This window comes from Calypte anna, chromosome 6 (assembly GCF_003957555.1).
Source record: "Calypte anna isolate BGI_N300 chromosome 6, bCalAnn1_v1.p, whole genome shotgun sequence".
In the NCBI taxonomy this organism is placed as follows: Eukaryota; Metazoa; Chordata; class Aves; order Apodiformes; family Trochilidae; genus Calypte; species Calypte anna.
In genome coordinates this window covers 29,041,869-29,062,503 of record NC_044252.1, presented here as the reverse complement: position 1 = coordinate 29,062,503, position 20,635 = coordinate 29,041,869, and the positions used below count along the sequence as shown (strand labels likewise).

Genomic DNA, 20,635 nt, shown 5'->3' with positions numbered 1-20,635 from the left:
GCAGAGCAGCGGCTGGGGAGAGGGACGAGCTCAGCTCCAGCATCCATTGGCCCCAACCCTACGCTGCGCATCTCCATCCTTTTCCCTTGGACCTCCGAGGGAGAGGGGGACGGGGACGACAGAGAATTGGCGTCCGAGGTCCCTTCCCCGTTTGCTGCCGCCCAGGTCAGGTGCATCCCCCTGTCTGTCTTTGGCCCCTTTCCCAGAGCGGAAAAGTCACCGGGATGGCTCTTCGCAGCAGAGCTCCCCCCAAGATGGTCTTCTGCCCACCGACAGACCAGGCCGGGGAGGATCGTTTCGGGGGGCTGGGTGCCCCCCTCTCACGGCAGCTGGGGGACAGCTGGGAGGAGGGGGTGCGTCCCTGGGGGGCACCCGGGGCTGAGCCGACGGAAACTTTCAATTGCAGCTGCAGCCGTTTCCATGGAAATGTGCGGGGTGGCAACGGGGAGAGCGGTCCCCGCCACCGAGGACACGGCTGTCCTGCCCGCCCCTGCCTGTCCTGTCCGCCAGTGCTGGGTCCTGCGAGGTCAGAACCGCTCCTGCTGCCGGACCGGGACTGTTCGCTTTACCGAGAGGACTCCGTGAGGGTCACCTTTGTTTGCCCATGGAACACCGACAGTACGGACCGAACCCAACCTCTCATGACTTTGCCACAGGGGTGGAAAGAAAGTGGATTTGAGAAAGTCCTTGACTACTCCCAAAGCCAAACTGACGTCAGACCCAGACGGTCTGAAATGGAACCCACGACCCTTCCCCAGGCTCCCTTTGACAATGTCCCTGCGATACTCATTCAGTCCCACACCGCGACCTTGGCTGCTTCTTCCACACATTGCATTTCCTTCCTTCCTTCCTTCCTTCCTTCCTTCCTTCCTTCCTTCCTTCCTTCCTTCCTTCCTTCCTTCCTTCCTTCCTTCCTTCCTTCTTCCTTCCTTCCTTCCTTCCTTCCTTCCTTCCTTCCCTTCCTTCCTTCCTTCCTTCCTTCCTTTTCTTTTTTCCCTCTTTTTCATTCTTTCACTCTTTATTTCTTTTTCTCTTTCTTTTTTTCTTCTTCTTTCTTCTTTTAGCCAGTGCTTTAGCAGGGCTCTGGCTTCCTATTATTTCTCATTCCCCGGGAATCAAAACAAAATAACATCATGGTTACGAAAAGATGTTTTCGCGTTTTATTTGAACAACCGTTACTCTTTCAAATCCCGTCTTCCCCCTTTTCATCCCTTTTCCATTACTCTGAGCAGGGACATTTGGCAGCCCTCGGGGAATCAGGTACTCTTCAAAAAGGCACCGTGTTCCCCGGGACAGGGAGGGTGACACAAGAGATAACTCCCTGGAAAAGGCTGTGTAATCATATTTGTATTCTAAACATCCCATCACGGCAAACGTTTCCTCTCGACATACATATGCCAAATAAAATAGCCGTGATCGTGTGGATTATATAAATGAGATCACAAGAGAGTTTATCTGGGAATCTCAACCCACAAGAATGCACTTTTTTCCTGCCTCTGATACCAGCTTGCTGATCTAAAGATAAAATAACAGCCGTGGCTGTATTGTCCGGCCTTATGGAAGAAGTCGGGACTTTGCTCTTTCTGTGAACACAGCAAAACCACAAAAAGGTTGTTCAAATACTGATAAAACTATGAGCGAAACCCACAAAAATACGGGAATTCGGCAACTTCTTAGAGGCTTGGATCAGCTGCTGCTTCCAGGCGTTGGGGAATTGACAGTGGAGTATTCACATTTATCTGAGTTTGTTTGGGGCCAGGTCACCAACTTTAGTCAACATTTTCGCTTGGGGATCGAAATTATTTTTAATGACTCCAGCATTTTTTAAATCATTCTTATTATAAACGTTTTAAATAAAAACACAATTATATAGTGGAAGGGGGGAGATGCCGGAGAAGCCGAGCATCGCTGTTCTCCTGGGCTGTTCCTTTCCTGCTAGGAAACGGTGAAATTTTCCAGAGCTCCGTGTGTCAGACAAGGGAGAGAGGAGAGGGAAAAAAAGGGGGGCACAAGCTTGTCCCTTCCTTCCCAGAAAAAGACCCACACTTTCAGAAAGGTAATACCAAGTAAGAGGCTGTCTAAAACTATCGTTTCCTGGTGGGGGGCTGTGGGACAGCTTTCTGCCCCCCTTCAAGTCTCCAACAAATGTTTTCAGGCAATTTAGGAGGCAGGGAGACCCTCCGCTCCCTCTTTATAGCCAGGTTGTAAACGACTTTCGGAGATTTACTCACACTCAAACGGTTAATTAAGAAAACATTAAGGGTCCAGCTTAAACCAACAAACGCCAGGCAGCTCCGAGCAGGGTTCCTGCGGCTGCCAGACCCCTTCGCCATCCCACCAGCCTCTCCTGTAGATGAAACCTATGCCTTCGAGCACTTTCATCTTTCTCTCCTCTAACGGGGCGGCTGCTTCTCTCCTTCCCTTTAAGGGGAATTTTTAAGGGGAATTGCTCCCAGTGTCCAAGTCTTTCCGCTCTACCTCCCTCAGTCCCTGCACCGGACCAAACACAGCCGGAACTCGATTTTTTTTTAAGCATCTTTCCCAGAATGAAAAAGAAAACAGACTCCCGCCGATGAGCGTCTTCGGATCTGAAACGAGAGCATCGCGGGGGGGTGGGGGGTAAATGTCCCCGCCTCTGTCTGACCGGTCCCCCGCCACCCCTACCAGAGGACCAGGGCTTTTCTACCTGTCTGGGAAAACAGGCCGGGTGTCCTCCCATCTCCCAGGGATGGTACAACCGTGAGAGAGAGGTCTTTGTGCCTGAGAGCTCCTCTGCCAGCTCCTGCCTCTGCCTTCTCCTCACTATTTAGCTGTCCCAGGGACAAAAAAAAAAAAAGATAGTTTTTCTGTCTGTCCAGGCTTAGGGAAAGAAGAAGGATTAATACGGAGGAGGGGACCGTGCAGAGTGTTGGTGAAAAAGTGTGGACTTCGTTTTAAGACATCAAAAAGGCAATATAGAAAGGGATGGACACTACCTTCCAATATACATTAGTTAGCTGGTGACAAAAACTCCGGACATGTACTGAATGCATAATTACCCCCAACTGAAAATTCCCTATCTAATTTGATATTTGGTGCTCAGCAGAAGCTAGCCTTCGTAAATAATATACAAAGTAAGAAACCTAATCCAGCAGGCTAGAATGTTTAATTCATCATTATGCAAGCTAATTGGAAGGTGATTATATGGTAATTGCTCATTAGTGGTGTATATTTATCGCTGTACCTTATGTCAAGGCCATGGGAATTGTGTAGAGTCTGTTCTCTCATTTCAAGGATCAGTTTCAGAAGCAGGAGCAAAGCGGGCGAGATCAAGTTCTTCCTGACGTCAGGTCCAGCCGTGGGCGATGGAGAGCGGGGCTATAAATGCTCGCCCGGAGCCCCCGCAGCATCCCGGGCTCCTGCCGGGCCGTGCGGGGGACAAGGGGCTGCGGAGGCATCAGAGCCAAGCAGGAAGGAGGAGGAGGAGGCAGAGCCTTCTTTGCCTGGTCCAGGGCTGGGGAAGGCACCTGCGAGGAGGGCTGAACCCCGGCAGGGAGCGGAGCCCGTAGCAGCTGCCCCGCCAAGAGCCTTGCTGGGGAGGCCGTGATCCTTCCCTCCGGGAGGAAGAGGGAACCGAGGGGGCTACCGGCGAGGTTCGCTCACTGCCCACGGGTCGCCTTCCTTCCAACAGGCTTCAATTGCAAAAGGACAATTTAAAGCGAGCCGGGGAAGGTGATTAATGACCCTTTAGCTTTCGAGCGTGGACGAGGGCCTGGGCTTCCCCGGTTGAGTGTGTCCCACCAGGAGAAAGGATGGCGAGGAGAGAGGTTACGGCTCGGGGTCAGGAGGTTCTCTAAACTCCCGCGTCCCCCTCGCAGCGGGACACTTTGGAAAAGTAAATCAGTTGCTGAAGCTCTCAGCAGTTATGAACCGCTGATGGAAACGGGAGCAGGGGCTGGGAGAATCCTGATTATCAGGGAATCCGCGCCCTAGCCAGAGCTGCTCTGCCTGTTTCCTAGGGGGCAGGCAGGCAGGTTGGGTGCTAATTAGGGGGGCGGTGGGGACAGGGGGTGCACTAATTTCGGCCAAGCCTTCCGAAGTAGCAGGGCGATCCATCAAATGAGGGATGGGGGTAAACAATCAGAGTTTCGAAACACAGCAAATAAAGGACTCCAAGAGGCCTCTGGCCTCATCCCGGTCTAGTGGCAAAGAGAAGGGTGCGTGGGTGCGTGTTTGTGCCGCGGGTGCAAATCACACGGTGCGGGACGCGGTGGGAAGCGGTCATGGAGCTGATGGCTTTGTTCCAAGGCAAAGGGTTAAAAATCCAAGGCCAGAAGGTCCAGATCCTGAGCGTGGAGCAAAGCCTGGAAGGCCAGGTCTGGATCTGGACCTCTTCGCCTCTTGCCTTCCCATCAGCAGGGGCCGGGCCGGGTAGGGGAGGCACCAACGGGACCCCCCGGTTCCCTGGGACCGCTGCTTGGCTCTGACACCTCCGGGTAGGGCCGGTGCTGGAGTCGAGTTGTGCCACCCTGGGTCCACACCAAGAGTAAAGGGACAGAGGAGGGAGACGGCGCAAAGCCAGCCGGGCCGATTCGCAGTCACCTGCCAGCACCCGGGGAGAGCCCATCACTCCGCGCCCGCGGACCGCCCCCGCTCAACGCTTCAACGCTGCCGGGGGGAAGAGCCGAAAGGCAGCCCCGAGTGGGTGTGGGGGGTTCTCGGAGCGGCCTGCAGCCCACTGCCCCTCCACCAAGATAAATCCCCTGCTAGGTGCAGAGAGCATCGGACTTTCCGCGGGGCCGGTCGTCCTGGTGGGGGGGGGTGGGCAGCAGGCCTCCGGCAACCGGCAGCGAGATTTCCTTCGAAAGAGCAATAAAAATCCGCCCGAGTCTGAAATTCGCCACCCTAAATACACCCTCCCTCCCCCACCCCTCTCAGTTATTTAATATAAAATGTATTTTTAAACACCCGCTCGGATAGCATCTCGCCAATATTTATATTTCCACGTTGCCTGGCATCCACTGTCCCACATTAGACTCCGTCTCTCTCCCTCTCTCTAATCCTGCCACTTTAAATAGATGAATTAATAAAGCAAATGAGGGTCTAATAAGCTGACTGTCCTGCCTATTGAGGCAGGGGGAGAGAGACTAGAAAGTGCGCCAAATTTGTTTGCAGTGGATCAAGGCTAGCCGCCTTTGCTTCACTTTCTTTATCTTAATTCCGACTTGAAAAGATATAATTATCTAGTTTGAACAGAGCTGCTATCAAATCCTTCTCTAGGCAAGGCAGGGGAGAGCTGGAGTGGATTGCAGTGTTCTGAGCCGCTTGGTGCAGCCGGAGATAGGGAGTAATGAAGTTGTGGAGTCCTGAGATACAAAGGGCATTAACCTCATTAGCATGAAACCTTTTCTTCTAACCATTGTGGGACCCTTTCAGACTCCTAATCCCCCCTATTTTCAAAGCTCGGTTTGTAATAAAGCTTTTAGGGTTTTTTTTCAAAGCTAATGGCATTCTCTGAAGATTTTATTGCTGTTACGCTACATAGGACGCTTAATTTTTTTCCCCTCTCTCCCTCTCTTCCCTCACGGTTTAAAAAAAAATACTAAAAAAAATTTAAAAATTAAAAAAGGTGGGGGGGAGACGTATATGATTCCAGCAGAAATAAGCTTCTCATCAAGATGGGAAACAATTTCTAGGAAGGCCCAAGTCTGCTGTTCAGCCCCGACCCGTTTAATGTTCGCCCATTTGCATGGGTTAGAAGTGGAGCTCAAAGCAACCGGGGCGAGTTCAGGTGAAACGTGCGCCCTGCTCGGCTTCATGATCTGCACCATCAGCTGCTGGAGGAGAGGGGGAGCTGGGGGGGGAAGAAAGCAGCGAGAAGTTTACCTTGGGAATAGCTCTACTAAATAATTATCCTAGGTTGAAATGGAAGGGACTGCATTGCGACATGCGTCCTAACCCTGTCTGGGCCTCTCTCATATTTGTAGCCCTAGTGAATGGAAAGTCACCGCAATTGTAGAAGGACCAATGTTTAAATAAATAAATAAGATGGAATTAAAAAAAAAAAATTAAATTTACATAGTACCCGATAGAGCCACCACGTGCACAGAATGTCTAATCTTAACTTTTCAAGGCAGGATGTTTAACAAAGCTCGTATTTTCGCGATGCATTGTAACTTCGCCTTATCACAGTGTAAAGGGTAGTCAGATTGTCCTAAATTATGTCCAACTAGCCCCCCTGGATCCACGGATTAAGAGATTAAAGGAGACCACTGGGCAATGCCTCCTCTTTCCCCTTCATATTCCTGGTATGATAATTGCCTAAACTGATTTGCACTTTCACAAAAGCTTGCAGGATTCTTTGTAGCTCGAACAGAGCAGACGAGGTTTCTCTATCAATGGAAATAAAACTGATTAATGCAGTCTATCAGGCTAAGGAGCAAATGAAGCATGAAAAAACAACTGTGTACCCCCAGAAAACCAGCTAGTTTCCTCAAGGACCCAGAGCAACTTTTCTTTTTCTACACTTTTTTTTTTTTTTTTCTCCCCTCGACATCTTTAATGTCAGAGTTTTACCCTGTGCCCAGGATCGCTCCCTCAAGATCTGAGGGGAGAGAGAGCAGCAGCTCCCAGGACCTGCTCCTCACCGCAGCGACCTGGCGAGAGAATTAAAAAGACGGGAGGGTGGGGGAAGATATAGAAAACACAAATCCTCTCTCCCTGAATAAAATCCATATTTTTGCAAAGAAAAGCCTCTCTGTCTCTCAGAGGAGCGCGGAGGCTGCGGACCAGTTTCACCTCCCCATTACGAGCTGGTTCGCACTTCGGTTTCTAACCAGGGAAGGGGTTTGGGGTTTTTGTTGCTTTGTTTGTTGGTTTGGGGTTTTTTTTGGAGGGGGGGGTTGTTTGTTTTTTTTAAAGGTATGTATTTACGGGAAGTGGTTTTCTGCGGCTTGCTTTTACAGGTCTATCTACCAGCCAGAGTTCATTTAAAAAAGGCGCCTTTGGCCGCAGGAATGCGCTGCCGCGGGAACGCAGGCCCCGACCCCGGGGGTTCAGCAGCTAAAAAGAAGGTGGTGGTGGGGAGAAATTACCGGTTTCCGAGATTTTGGGGGGGGCAAAAGGGAAAATATATTGCTTTAAAAATTAGGGCATATTGATAAATCTTTATTGACAAAATATTGACAATGACATACTTCTTGGAAGTATATAGTGTGTTAGAATTCTAACAAATTAAACACAAAACACAAAAATATTTACATTCTGGTATAGAAGACATGAAGAAAACATTTGTAACTTTTTTTTTTTTTAGTAGCTCTATGATCTCGGAATATTATTAGGTCAGTGCTTGAAAATTGCCCCAATGAAAATGGCCATTAGGAAAAAAAAAAAAAAAAAAAAAATCTGTGATTTTAAGTCCCTTTTCTCTGGATCCTCCCAGCCTGGGAGATGTCCCCACCGCCAAACCTGGTCGCTAGGTTTGCTTTTTTAAAATCTTAAAAAATAATCATCATCCGGTTTTGCAACGGGGTACAATGAGGGGGGGAATAATTTAATTAGCTTTTTTTTTTTTTTTTTTTTTTTGGCAGCAAAAGTTACGACCAGCCCCAAACACATCCCTCCCCCATCCCCCCCGTTTCCCTCCCGTCCCTCCCCTGCCCCACCGTGTTTGTCCATCCGGAAGGAACACTATGCTTTGTTACTGCTACTTCATTTAGCTTTCACAAACACTTTGACGCCAGAAGTTATCATAAAATGTTTACAGACTGCACATTTCTCGTAAAATAAAATTAAAAAGCACACAGAACCTGTCTTAAAGGGAAAAAATATTACAATTCATTTCTGTCTTTAGGAACCGGGTGTTTTTTCCCGGTTTTTCTTTTTTTTTTTTTTTTTTTTTTTTTTTTTTTTTTTTCCTTTTTTTTTTTTTTTTTTTTTTTTTCGTGCCCAGACGGCTTTACACATGCAATTCAAGTTTCTTAAACAGGTGTAGCTTTTGGCTGCTTATGGAAATTTCTCTTTTAAAGACGGAAAAAACTGTGAAGTGCAAAATGTCCTGTAAAGTGGTAATTTTTCTGGTTTGGTTGAGGGATTTGGGGTTTGTTTGTTTGTTTGTTTGTTTCGCTTTTTTTTTTTTTCTCCCGTGTTTTCAAAGATTTATTTTTCCCAAGGTTTGTTTGTTTGTTTGTTTGTTTGGGTTTTGTTTTGTTTTGTTTTTTGCTGTTGTTTTGTTTTTGTTTTTAATTATTTGACGTTACGCTTTTAAAAGTGGACTGCGAGAAACGGAATACCTGTCAATCACCTCGTCCCGGTGTTTTGGCTTTGATTGACAAATCCCCCCATGCCAGAGTGGTGCCGGCAGTGCCACAGTTCGGACTTCTCGCGGTCTGTCCCTCTCGCTCCCAGCTGTCCTTCCAGACGGGAATCGCGTTTTTGATGAAGATCTCCGTGTCCCTTCCCCACACCGCCACGCCAGGGTGGGTGGGGGGGGGGGTGTGAGCCTTTAACACTTTCTGTTGGTGGGGTGCCTGGCTTTGAAAAGTCCAAAAGTGCCAGTTTTTTTTAATCGTCCGACGTGACGTCTATTTCCTCTGGACTGGCTTGTTTGGTGGCGATTCTCCACCGGTTAATGTGATGAGTCCCTTTTTTCTTCTGTTGGGAGTCTGAACCTTCCTCTTCCAACTTTTGCCGCTTGAACTTTGTCCGTCTGTTCTGAAACCATACTTTTACCTAAGGGAGGAAAGGCATCGGGCGTTAGACCGGACACCGGCCCCGGGGGGATCTGATTGCTCCGTCTCCTGCCCGCACCGTGCCCTGCCCCGCACCGTGCCCTGCCTGCTCTACTCTCTGCCCGCACCGCTACCCAGCTAGGAGCAGGGCGAGTGGATCCAGGCCCCGTGAGCCACCCAAACCTCTCCGGAAAAGCCAAGGACCAGCTGGCCACCAGGCACTCCCGCAGGACCCGCGGCCGCAACGCGGAATGTGCGCGGATGCGCGCTCCGCAGCCGCGCATCCGATGGCGGGACCGGGAAGGGAGGCAAGAGGGAGGGAAACACCCGTGCGCCCTCACGGCTCAGGGACGCGTATCTTAAACGCACGAGTAGGCGAAGCAAAGCGTGGCTGAGCGGCCGTGCCCCGCCGTCGGGGCAACCACCGGAGTGACTCTTGTTGCCCACCGAGGTGCCCAGCACAGGGAAAGCGAAAGGGGGGTGGGGGGAAGTTGGGCCTGCTGTGAGCCCCCCTCCCGTCTCTGTCCCCACCGGCACCCCCGGGCCCGGTCCAGCGAAGCTGAGCGACGGTGTCTCCCCTTCTAAGGGGGCAGCGGGACGGGCCTTGGGGGCTGCGGAGTGAGGTTTGTTTTTTTTTTTTTTTCCACTTGGAAAAGAGAATAAAACGAAAGAAAAAGGCCCGAAATGAAAAACGTCCGGAGCTCCCCTCAGGGTCTCCCCGGGACGCGCCATCCAGGAACGATCGCAGAGAGGCGAAACCTGCAAGCGCCGCCGTAAATATCCTCAATTTGTGCAGCGTCGAATAAATCTGACTTAACCATCCGGCAGCTGACTTCAGTGCTTTAATTACAGATAGTATTGATCTGGGAGCTATCTGCAGGGCTGGCCAGACACACTCCTTGTAGCGTCCAAAGGTAAACATTTTTTTAAAAAAGGAGTTTAAACTCTGGTTCTGTCTGAAAGTGCCTGATAAAGGTCCCAGCAAGGGGGGGGGAAAGGGAACTGGAGTATTTTAATAAGCTGGTTTAACCCGCTTCGCTGCCTCTTCAGAACAGAGACCTGCCTGGCCGGACACACATCTCTCTGCTGCATTTTCATATTCTCCAAAAGTCCCCCATTAAAAAGCTGAGCGGGGAACAAGGGGTGAGTTTAATTTGCTTTTAGTTTGCTAATTGAAGGGGAGGACGGTTCATTTCTGCACGCTGATCTCGCAAAAGGGAGCTCATTTGTAGGGGACTGGGGGGTTGACATCCGGACAAAAGACCCCAACCAGCTTCGGAATCAAGCAGCACAAAGACCACCTTAAATACAGCTTTCCAGTGGAAATAAGCCTGTGACCGGTCCCTTGTTCGAAGAACCTCATAAAAGTGGCGATCCCTTTTTATTGTTTTGTTAGGGAGACATTTTAAAACAAAAGCTCCAACCTCTTTATTGCTTCCCCAACGAAAAGGAGGTGGTTTTTTGTTGTTGTGGCTTTTTTTTTTTTTTTTTGTTTAAAAAAAAAAAAAAAAAAAAGGAGGGAAAAAAAAAAAAAAAAAAAAAAAAAAAGAAAGAAAGAAAAAAAAAGTGTTACAACTTAATCCGCCCAGAGAACGCTGTGTTTACTGGGAACTTTGAACCAGGCTGCGGCTGGGTATTTTGGCTTTTTTTTTTTTTTTTTTAGTACAGTGCCACATACTGTAGCAGAGACAATCCCCATCCACAACCCTCTCTCCACAAGTCTCCTGGAAGGGCACAAAACAAAAGCCCGACATAACAAAAACAACAACCAACAACAACACTCACACCCACCCACCCACCCAACCCCAAACCCCCAGCCTTTCTTTCGGCGAGGAAGAGAAAACCGCGTGAAAAACGCATTCACAGCGGGGCCGTGGGTCCCGCCGATGGGGGGGGGGAGCTCCGCGCCCACCCCCGCCGCCCTCGTCGGTATCCGACCTCGGTACCCGCCGAGACCCTCTCCCTGGGACAAGGGGACTAGGACCGTCTCTAATCGTCCCTCCAGATAGACGCCGAAATACTCTACGGTGCGGTCCTGGCCCGCAGCCAGCCAGCGGGGGGTAGGAGGGAAGAGGGGGGGGGGGATGCCTTGTTGTTAATAATTTCTCTGCTTTTATTTTTCATCTTTATGCCCTCCTGAACCGGCTCCTCATATCCCCGCTGCCGGACGCGGTGCTAGAAACGAGTGAAAAATCATCCAAGAAACTGTATTACTGTCCAAAAAGGAGTTCTCCCTGCTGCCTTTTTTTTAACTTTCCTTTTCTTTTTCTTTTTTTTTTTTTTTTTTTTTTTTTTTTTTTTTTCTTTTTTCTTTTTTTTTTTCTTCATTTTATTTTATTGGAAGGATCTAGGGGGGCCTTTTTCCTCTAACATACAACCACTTCTTCAGGGTCACACCAGTACCACAGAAAAATGACCAGGATCGCCTTTCATTTGCAGCTCTCGGGTGCCGCCGCTCTCCTTCCCGGTCGGGCCGGGGAGATCGAAACGCTGCCCCGAGCCAAGCAGCTCCCCAGAACCGGACCCCGGCACATCCATAGCTCTCACCAACGAGTGAAGTTTCTTAAACACACAGACGACGGGGGAAACTCTTACTCTCCTTCACTAGTATGGGCTAGAGGCCTAAATAACTCAGAGAATTTGCCCGTATTTTTTTCCCCCGCATCTCCTGGCCGGCTAGGTGGGTTTCCCTAAGGAGATCCCAGTACTTTCACTTTCCCGGTTGCCCACTCCTTTTTCCCCTCTTACCTGAGTTTCCGTGAGGCTGAGGCTGTGTGCCAGCTGTTTTCTCTCTGCTCCTACTACATAATGGTTCTTCTCAAAGGCATGTTCCAGTCTCAGTAATTGGGATGGGGAGAAAGCTGTACGGATCCGTTTGGGTTTCCTGGCCAGTGCATTGTGCAATAGGAAGCTCTCCGGGCTGGTTTCATTCCCTGGACATGAGGGTAAAACCAGAGATTAGCAAAACACCTTCCCCAAAGGCGTTCGAGAGGACTTTTTAGCGCGTAAGTATTCGTGCCTCCCACCATTACTCGCAGGAGAAATCGTACTAGAGGGTTTTTTTTTATTATTTTCAGCTTCATTTTTTTGGAATTACATTTTCCTTCGATAAATAAGTGAAGGCAATAAGCGGGGGAATGAGAGGACTCGGAGAAATGCAAATACTAAAACCCAAGCAGGAGAGCACTACGTGGAGGAAAAAAATAAAATAAAATAAAAAACCCCAGCAAAATAATTGGCCAGACCTTGGCAGTGATCTCTTCGGCTTCATCCCCCTCCCCTGGCCCACGGGCAGCCTCATGTCTTCCCTAGTTTGTTGTTTACACCCCGCAGAGAAGCTGCGCTCGGTGCTGCCCGGCCGGTCCCCGCCTCCCTCCCCGGCCGGAGCCGTTCCCCAGGACTCACTTTCCCGGCCTCTCCCTGCTTCCCTCGCCTAAAACTCCGGCCGGGGCCTTCCTCCTCCCTTTCCCCTTTCTTTTTGCCGGTGTATTCCTCGGAACAGGGGGCTCCCGCCGACGCCCTTCCCGCTACCCCGGAGGCGGTGGGAACCGGGGAGGGGGGGGCGAATAAAGAAAGAAAGTTGGGGGAGGCCACGGAACCGGCCCGGGAGGGGGGGTGGTGGGGGGAGGTGTCAGCCGAGGCTTTTTAGTGTTTTTTCCCCTTCCTTTTTTTCCCCTTGTTGGCCCTGTGCTGCTTCTCCAGGTAGGTCTTTCCAAGGTGGAAAAAGCCACCGTGGGTTTCTTTCCTTAAGTGCATTAAAAATCGTTGGAGGAGGAGGGTGTGATTAAAATCAGGCTGTGGCTCAACACCAGGACATTTCCGCCTTTCATCTACCGCTCTTTACCAATCTCCTGATGACTGCGACAAGTAATTTGGTGAGCGAAACCTGTAATTTTATTCTGAGAGGGTAATAATCTATTTCGTATCTCTGTCCCCTGGCTTCGGAGAGAGTGACTCTTTTTCCAACCCGGGTGCAACAGCTCGGCAGCAGAAGGCCGGGGAAATGTATATTGCAGGTGTTTGGTTTTGGTTTTTTTTTTTTTCGTTCGGAAAAAAAAATAAAATACAGGAAAAAAAAAAAGCAGATGGGTCCCTCCGAATGGAGGCTGATTGAGGGTTTTTTTGTTATTGTTTTTTTGTGGTTTGGTTTTTTTGTAAAACGAAAGAGTCAGGAGTTGGACCCATTAAGGTAGAAATCGGATCGCCCTTTGGAGAAGACTGTGCCGGACGCAAAGGGTTAAAAAAGGGTTTTTTTTATTGATTGTGAGGCATTGGATTTGGTTATTTTCCTTTCAGGCGGTTATTAATCGCTTGGCAGCTGGGAGCCCTTCCCTGCCCGTATGGGAGGAATCACCTCTTCTGTCCCCAGCCCTCGCTCTCCTCCGCAGCTCCATCTCCCCTCGCTGATTCGGCCCTGAGATTGTTTTGGATTATTTTACCCCTTTTGCTTTCTTTGGGGTTCGTCTCATTTTTTTTCCCCTATCCCCACGAACAAGGGGATGGGTTGTATCTGGGGGGCAACGGTGGCTCCCCGCAGCCCCGGCAGCCCGGCGGGCACCTCCTCCACCTTCCCCGGGGAGCCTAAACCTCACGATCCCTCCATTCTCCTCTCTGCGGGGCTGCTTTCTTCGGGGGCTCCTCTGTAGCTTTTAACCAGCCGGAACAGCATAAAAATTATAAAAATATACATATAACTACCTTCCCTCCTTCCCCCCCCCTCTTTTAATCCCCCTTTCTTTCGGGGCGACAAAGTCTCAGCCGGCCTTGCCTTCCCGCCTGCCCGCCTCCTCCCAGGGAAACAAAAACAAAACAAGAAAAGACGCAAAGCTAAACCACATCCGAGCCTTTCTGTTCTGACAGCCCCTTAAGTTTGGTGGTGGGGGAAAGAGGCACAAAAGACCCTCGGCCCAGCCGAACCTAACCCTCTGCTTCGGGTAGCGCCCGCCTAAGATCCTTCTTCATCCGCGCCGCGGGGACCGGCCCAGGGTTAGCCGGAGGATGGAGGGGTGGAACAGAGGAAGAAAAAAAAGTTGCACGTACCTTGGAACCTGTGGCCCAGATACCGGTATCGGTGTATTAGCCAGGGGTAGAAGGTAGAGGGGTCCCTTTGCTGCGAGGCGAAGAGTGGGTGCGTAGAGTGCGAAGCGGGCAGCGGGTGAGCGGCCAGGGCATGGGGAGGGGGCACGGGATGAACAGGCACGGCCGGGTTAGGCGGGTGGGAGACGGCCTCTGCAAAGACCAAGTCCGGGTTGGAGTAGACCCCCCTGCCAGTGGAGTGGAAGCCGTTGAGAAAAGGGTTCATCGGGCTGGAATTGGCATAGCTGAGCGCCGCCGGCCGGATAGGATCCTCGGAGCGAGACGCGGGCAAGGGGCTGTCTTTGGCCACCAGCGACTCGATGGTGAAACACCGCTTGGGTGTGGGCTGAAACATGCTGCCGCGGCGAGAGTCCCCGACCAAATCTCTGCCTGGCTCTCTCTGGTGCGCGGGAGGCGATCCGGGGAAGTTTGCAGCAGGGAGTGACTTGAGGAGGGATAGATACACACATAAATAGACAGGGGCTGGAGGAAAAGAAGGCAGCAGCAGCCAGCGGTACCCAAAAGGGAGACACACGCACGCACCACGCACACACACACACACACACACAAAAAGTTGCCGGGAGAAGTTTCCCTCCTGCAAGGAAAAGGCGGTCGCCCCCCCCCCCCCACCCCCCCTCCCTCCCTAAGTCCAAAGACAATCCATGGATGTGATCGGCCCCTTCACAAGTTGTGCAAACGATTTGTTAGTTCATGAGCCTAATTAGTGCTGGGATCACATAAACAGCTTCCTCTGAAGCCTGGTAAATGGCTTGATGATTGGTCGCTATTACTCGCCTTGAGGTTGAAGGGGGAGACTCTTTAAAGTGCGTCAGAGGGGAGGCGAGCGCCGGGCAGCGCCATCGGGAGGGATGGAGCCGCGGATCGGAGTGCGGCGAGAGCGCGCCTGCCTGCGCGGGGGGAGCGTGGATCCCTGCACAATTCTGCCCACCCCTCCGCCCCCGCGCAGCGCCCGGCCCCGCTCCGCGGCCGCGCTGCCCTCCCGCCCCTGCCCCGCCCGACGACCAAGGTAGGGAAACGGAGTGGGGGTGGGTGAGCGGGGGTGTTAATGGGGGGTACAGAGCGCGGGATTGGGGGCGGGAGACACCGCATCTCCTCTCGGGCGGTGTCTGTGAGGGATTTGGGGCTGCTCCGCCAGCGTGACACCCCTCTCCCTGCCACCTCTCGGGTGCTCTCAGCCCGGTGAGGTTACCTTGATCAGCCCCGGGGCGTCCGGGAGAGATGCCCCGCTTAGGAAAGGTTTCGTCTCGGTGAGAGAACGGCTCGCCCTCCTCCTCCGAAATTATTTATTCCCCCTTTGGCTCCTTCGCACTCCCCGCACCGCGCGGTGCGGAAAACAAAGCGGAAGGCAGCTGCATTATGCAAAGCTGGGACACGCCGGGCTCTCGCAGACGGGACAGGGGAGCAAGTCTCCGGTTCCAGCCTTGTCCGGATTTTCGCGATTACCTTTGGGTCCGGGGATGATTTTAGGGCTGAGTTCTCCTCCTCCCATTGGCTGGAGCTGCAGAATAATTATGATCACATCCTAATACTCTTGGCTGGTGCTTACTGTTTATTGGTAGTTAAGGATCTATTATCTATTCATCAGCCTCCCATTTTTGCCAATTACATTCTTCTAAAGTGAAGTACCAGCAGGTATTTTGCACATTTACAATTAATGATAAAAAATCTGGCGTACTTTAAATCTATTACGCCGCTGTGTAATTTATCTTAAAGATGCGGAATTGCTAATGTAAATTAATGTTTCTGTTGAACCGGGGGATGAAGGGAGTTTTAAAGCCAGTCTAGCGTTTCTTTCGTTCGTTACCGGACTTTGTTTTCTATTTTCTTTACACTTTATGCACAAAGAATCCGCTACTCCGCCGCATTAAAATATGCTTTAAAAAAAATCGCTTCCTAAACAGCCCTCTCTTCTTTCCAGTAAAGGGTGGGCTGAACTCTCTTCGCCTTCCCAGCTCTCTCCTAAAAGCGTCTCTTTGGAGCTAGCCGAGATTTTTAACATCATAACCAAATCGATGGACTAAATAGAAGTGACAATAACAGTGCTGGGCACTCAAGGATGCCGGTGGCGGTGCGCCTTTGTTTGGGGACGTGTTTTCCTTTGTGTACCCCCGGCTATCTGCACTTTGTGGAGGGAGAAGTTCACTTTCCGTACGAAACGTAAATGTGTTCTCCAGGTGCTGGGCGGCTGTACGTACAGACATCCATAGCCACACGTGCAGACGATTGCAGAGACAAAGTGGGGGAGATGTTTGTACGGGAAGGCGCGTTGGAGTAACTCTAAGCCTCCTGACAGATTTTGCAGAGAGGTGCCGTCGTCCCAGGTTTCCCACGCTTGGGAAAACCTCTGCTGCCCCGTGGACACTCGGGCAGACAGGGATGCAGGGCTCCGGCCCCGCTGCGCTAAGCTGCTGCGGAGGAGAGCAAGGGGCTTCCTTCCAGACCCACACATGTCCCTCGTGAATCGCGAGTATCTTAACTTTTATGTCCCTTCTCCACTTTTTCCGTGCAAGCTTTCGGCCCTGGACCAGCGGTAAGGCTCTTCTGGCAGGGATTTGGGGGTTACTGACATGTGCGAGGCTGAGAAAAGTGCCCTGAATACGACTGGTGTTTGATGTGCTGAATTCAACAGGGGTCTTGGTTCCTGAGCACTGGAAAAGAAATAAGGGAAACTTCTCCTAGGAAGAGCCATGTCCTGCATCTGCGTGTTTACACTTCCCCGGGGCAGCAGAGTGAATCTGAATTGGAAAAACTTCAAATCCTTTTTTTTTTATTCTTTCTTTCCTTTTTTTTTCTTTCTTTTTTTTTCTTTTTTTCTTTTTTCTTTTTTTTTTCTTTTTTTTCTTTTTCTTTTTTTTTTTTTTTTTCTTTTCTTTTATTTTCTTTTTCCCAGACATCCTGCCATAATAACAGGGCCCGTTTGAAAACTGCATCAAGTAATTCAGCAGTTAAGAAGGGAGGAATTATATTCCTGTGAAAAAACTGTCACACACGCAGAGCCGGGATTACCCTCCAAAAAAATCTCAGTAAATTTCCCTCGATCGTCCTGGCTTCAGGGAAATATCCTCTAGCCTAAAATCCCTTTCTCTTTGCTCTGGGGAGGAGGCTACAACTGCAGCCGGGAGTTCTCCCCTTCCAGATCCGATTTCAGCCCGGGAAGCGGGTGTCCTCGGCTGCAGCAGCCGGGGTGTCCCCGCGCCGCACTGGGTCCTGCTCGCTCTCCATGCTACTTGTAAACATATACATATCTATGCATATATATATCTCTGTGTGTGTGTATGTGAACATACGGTCAGAGAAACGGTAAGGAGAGCCCGGGGAGCACGGTCCCTCTCTGCGTCATGGAGAACTTAGGCCGGGGACAGCCAAAATAAAAACCAGGGGGACTCGGGGTGGGATTCTCCAGGATTTTCCCCTTCCCTATAAATTTTTGTTTCTCTCTCAGCGGAGGCTTCTAGTGAGCCCATGGGCCGTCCGCACCCGGCGCTTCCCCAGGCCGGGCCCGCTGTGCTCTATCCCGGGCTACCTCTGAATCATCTCCCGAATCTCGTCTCTTGAACTTTTCCTACCCAACGTCTTGACAGCCTGCTCTCGCTGTCCTCTTGGCGTCTATAAGGAGAAAATCTGGCAGGGTCTTCTTTCCCAGCAATCCCCGATCTCTCTAAGCACACTGAGAGGCAGCCTCTCTCTCGGAGGGAGGGGTGTGCTACATTCGCAGTCAAATTACATGGCTGGCCTCGAAGGTACTAGCTTCGGAATTCCAAACTAATACTCATCTTTTAAAAGACGAGCCAAGGAGAATACGCGAGGAAGGCCTCAGATGCAGGAGACCTGGGGGTAAGGGGGCTGTTTAGGGGCTGAGCCAGGCTGAACTTTCGCGGGCGAAGGGATGGCGGAGAGGGAAGTTTCAGTCTCCCCTCAACTTTATTTTCCAGGAGGGATCCATCCCTCCCTTCTCTTTCCAATCCCAGGGATCCCGTGCCCACAGAGGGGAGGGGAGGTAGCCCAGGCAGGTAGTGTCTGGCAAGGGGCCACGTGAGTCAAAGGAGCGGGGGAAATGCGTCATTTAATTCTTTTCTGGACATCCTAAATCCCAGGCAATATGTCTAAGAGTGCTGCGAGCCCTTCACAAAAGCGCGATATGCGGCGGGAGATGACTGGAGCGCGGACCACGAAACGCAAACGGGGCTCGGAGCCGAACTCGGCAGAGTGCACCGGAGCCGGGACGGGCTGCAGAACCTGCGGAGGTTACTGATCCAGCGGGGAGGGGGCGAGGTGTTCTCCGCCGAGCAGGTGGATTTCCTCCGCAGGGGTCCCGGAGCAGCCGGAGCCCAGCGTGACGAGGGCCACGCTCTCCACGCAGCTAGGGCTTTCGAGTGGGCCTCCCACAGGCCTCTCCATAGAGGAAAGCAGCCCTAAAATCCTCACCCCCCAATTTTGTCTCTGCCACCGGGGACCTGTCTCACTGGCGGACAGGGACTGCAGCGGACACAGGGGAACTGTGAAATTGCCTCGCTGTCCGGCTTCCCTCAGCGCGGCCCAGAGGAATAGCAATGCGGGACCGTCGCTTTATTTTTTTTCTTTTCGACCCTAATTCAGAGCGTCCTCTCCCCTCGAAAATCCCCACCTGGCCGAGCACCCGCGTCGGCTCTCTTCACTTCACAAGCCCGGTCCGGAGCTTGCCAGCCGCGGGCAGCCCAGGCTTTGTTCGCACATCTGTTTTCGTCTGGGGAAGGTCGGGTTTGCGGTTCCGAAATGACGTTAGTAACGCGGGACACCAAGAAAAAGAGCAAATCCCCGCGTTTACACGCGAAGCCGTAGCCTGCACCCATCCGTGACAGACCCCGGCTCATTTTAAATGTCAACATGTGCTGAGGAAGAGGCAAAAAATACCGCAGCTGCGGGCGGGCGCGGTAACCACAGCGCACAGCGCCGAGAGGGACAGCTCGGCCGCGGCCCGCATCCCTTTACACGTCTCCTGACAGCCCTTGTCGGTGTCCCCTGTCGGTGTCCCCTGCCCGTGTCCCCTGCCCGTCCCGTCCCGTCCCCTCCCGCTGCGCGGGGCGCGGTGGCGGCAGCGCGCACGCAGATCCCCACGCGCATCCGCGGGGCGGCAGCGCCCCCTGCCGGCCGCCGGGCAACCCCCGCGGCGCCGCCGCCGGCCGCGGGTGCGGGCAGGGACCGGCATTTGCCCGCGGGGAGACCTGCGCTCGCCCACCCCGAGGAAAAGCCGCAAGGAGCCTCCAAAACTCTTCCCGTATCTGTTAAATCCATAGGGGCTCGCAGGTGGTTTTCTTTTTTGAAGGGCGCAAGGGGAGACCGCACCCCCCCGACAGACTCACACGTGGGTGACCGCAGCTCCACGCACACGCACTTTAAAATCTCCCCCGTGCCATGCCCCTTGTCACAGCGCTTATTTGAAGCCCTGGGTGTTAAATACCTCACCAAACAAAATCCTAAAAACTTTAACTGCGGGGATTTTTGCTTCCAAACGACGGATTCAGTCCCTGCCTTATTTTCACACCTCCTTAAAAATCGCGGCTTGCTGCACGCCACGCGCGGACACTTTTGTCACTCGTGCGCGGTGTGGTGTGGGCGAGGGGAGTTTTTAAACGTGTCTGCCTTCCCCGAGCCCCGGTTCCGTCCCGAAAGGGACCGTCCGGTCGGGGGTCTCCTGGCCTCGGAGAGGGCGTGCTGGCGGGGTGCCGGTGGTACCGGGTGTTACTGCCCGTTTCCGGCTGAACTGGCGAACAGACAGGCTCTGCCCGGCACCACTACTTGGGGAGACCCTGAAACTGCGGATTTCTGACTGCATATCCTCTGCGAAAACCGCGTCTGCTGCCAGGGCTCTCCCTGGATGAAAACTCGCCAGGCTGAAGAAAGAAAACACCGAAACAAAACAAAAAAACCCCAAAACACCCCAACCAACCAACCAAAAAAAACAACAACAAAAAAACCCCCAACCCCCCAAAAAACCTAACCCCCCCCCCCCCAAAACACCAAAATCCAAAAAATTAGAGGCAGAACTGCAGGCCACCCAGGGACTGCAGGTGTCCAGGCTTCAGATATCCCACGGGGAAGCACTCGTCTTCTCCTTTGCAAGCAAAAAGGTGCCCGAGCCTCCACACAGAGAGGTTGCTGTTGTGTGGGAAGAGGGTAGGGGCAGCTCTTGCACCTCGTGTTTATCTTTTTTTTTTTTTTTTTTTCCGAGGGTTGTGGGTTATCAGTGGGAAAACGATGCATTCCCAAATAGGAATGCACCGTCTACGGCATAAACACTCGCTCTCTACCTGGACGGGACGAGTGGGACAGGGGGGAGACACGGATGGGCCCCGGGGATGCTCATTATGCACTGCACTGCTCTGCGCGGTGCTGTGCGGAGCTGCTTTATTTCGCCCGCTCTGGTCTCCTTCTTCCTGACCCCTATATAATGTTCTCCATCACTCCCGCTCCTGCGCAGCGCAATCGGGCTTTTCTCCTGTAGCTGTCAGGAAGGAGAGGAGCTGCTGCCCTGCCCAGATGCTGGTTGCTCCCATACCGCAGCTCCCGGTGGGACCCACACCAGAGTCCCTTGGACCAGGGTAGCAGAGGCGGGAGGGATCACGCAGAAGCTGGAGGGAACACGCCCGAGGAGGGGGCTGTAGTTACAAACTTTCCTAAACTTTTCCTCTGGAGTGAGCACAACACTGTCGGTATGTGGAGAAAACAAACCAAACCAAACTAAAATAATTCTTCGAAAGCTTCGGTGCTGAAGGAAAAGAAAATAAAATCACACTGTTATTTACAAATAGTTCTGCTCCTCATTTTTTGTTACTACTGAAATACTTTTAGTT

The 20,635-nt window shown here is 51.8% G+C and overlaps 1 protein-coding gene across 2 annotated transcripts; it reads right to left on the bottom strand.

The window, feature by feature from the left end:
* Window positions 1-8,541: 8,541 nt before the first annotated feature.
* EMX2 (empty spiracles homeobox 2) lies at window positions 8,542-14,315 on the bottom strand. 2 transcript variants are annotated; one of them, XM_008490110.2, is made up of 3 exons: window positions 13,749-14,315; window positions 11,457-11,641; window positions 8,542-8,709 (listed from the first exon to the last, which is right to left on the bottom strand). In XM_008490110.2, the coding sequence occupies exons 1-3, from the start codon at window positions 14,137-14,139 to the stop codon at window positions 8,542-8,544; spliced, it is 744 nt and encodes a 247-aa protein (XP_008488332.1). In that variant the 5' UTR covers window positions 14,140-14,315. The 2 variants fall into 2 exon arrangements, with proteins under 2 accessions (XP_008488332.1, XP_030309295.1); XM_030453435.1 differs by lacking the exon at window positions 11,457-11,641 and having other exon boundaries at window positions 8,606-8,709; window positions 13,749-14,139.
* Window positions 14,316-20,635: the final 6,320 nt, after the last annotated feature.

Coding starts and splice junctions, on each gene's coding strand:
- EMX2 (XM_008490110.2), bottom strand. CDS start 14,139: ATGTTTCAGCCCACACCCAAGCGGTGTTTCACCATCGAGTCGCTGGTG. Junction 11,642..13,748: donor TCTGGGCCACAGGTTCCAAG/GTACGTGCAACT, acceptor CCTCATGTCCAG/GGAATGAAACCAGCCCGGAG. Junction 8,710..11,456: donor TCAGCCTCACGGAAACTCAG/GTAAGAGGGGAA, acceptor TTCCTCCCTTAG/GTAAAAGTATGGTTTCAGAA.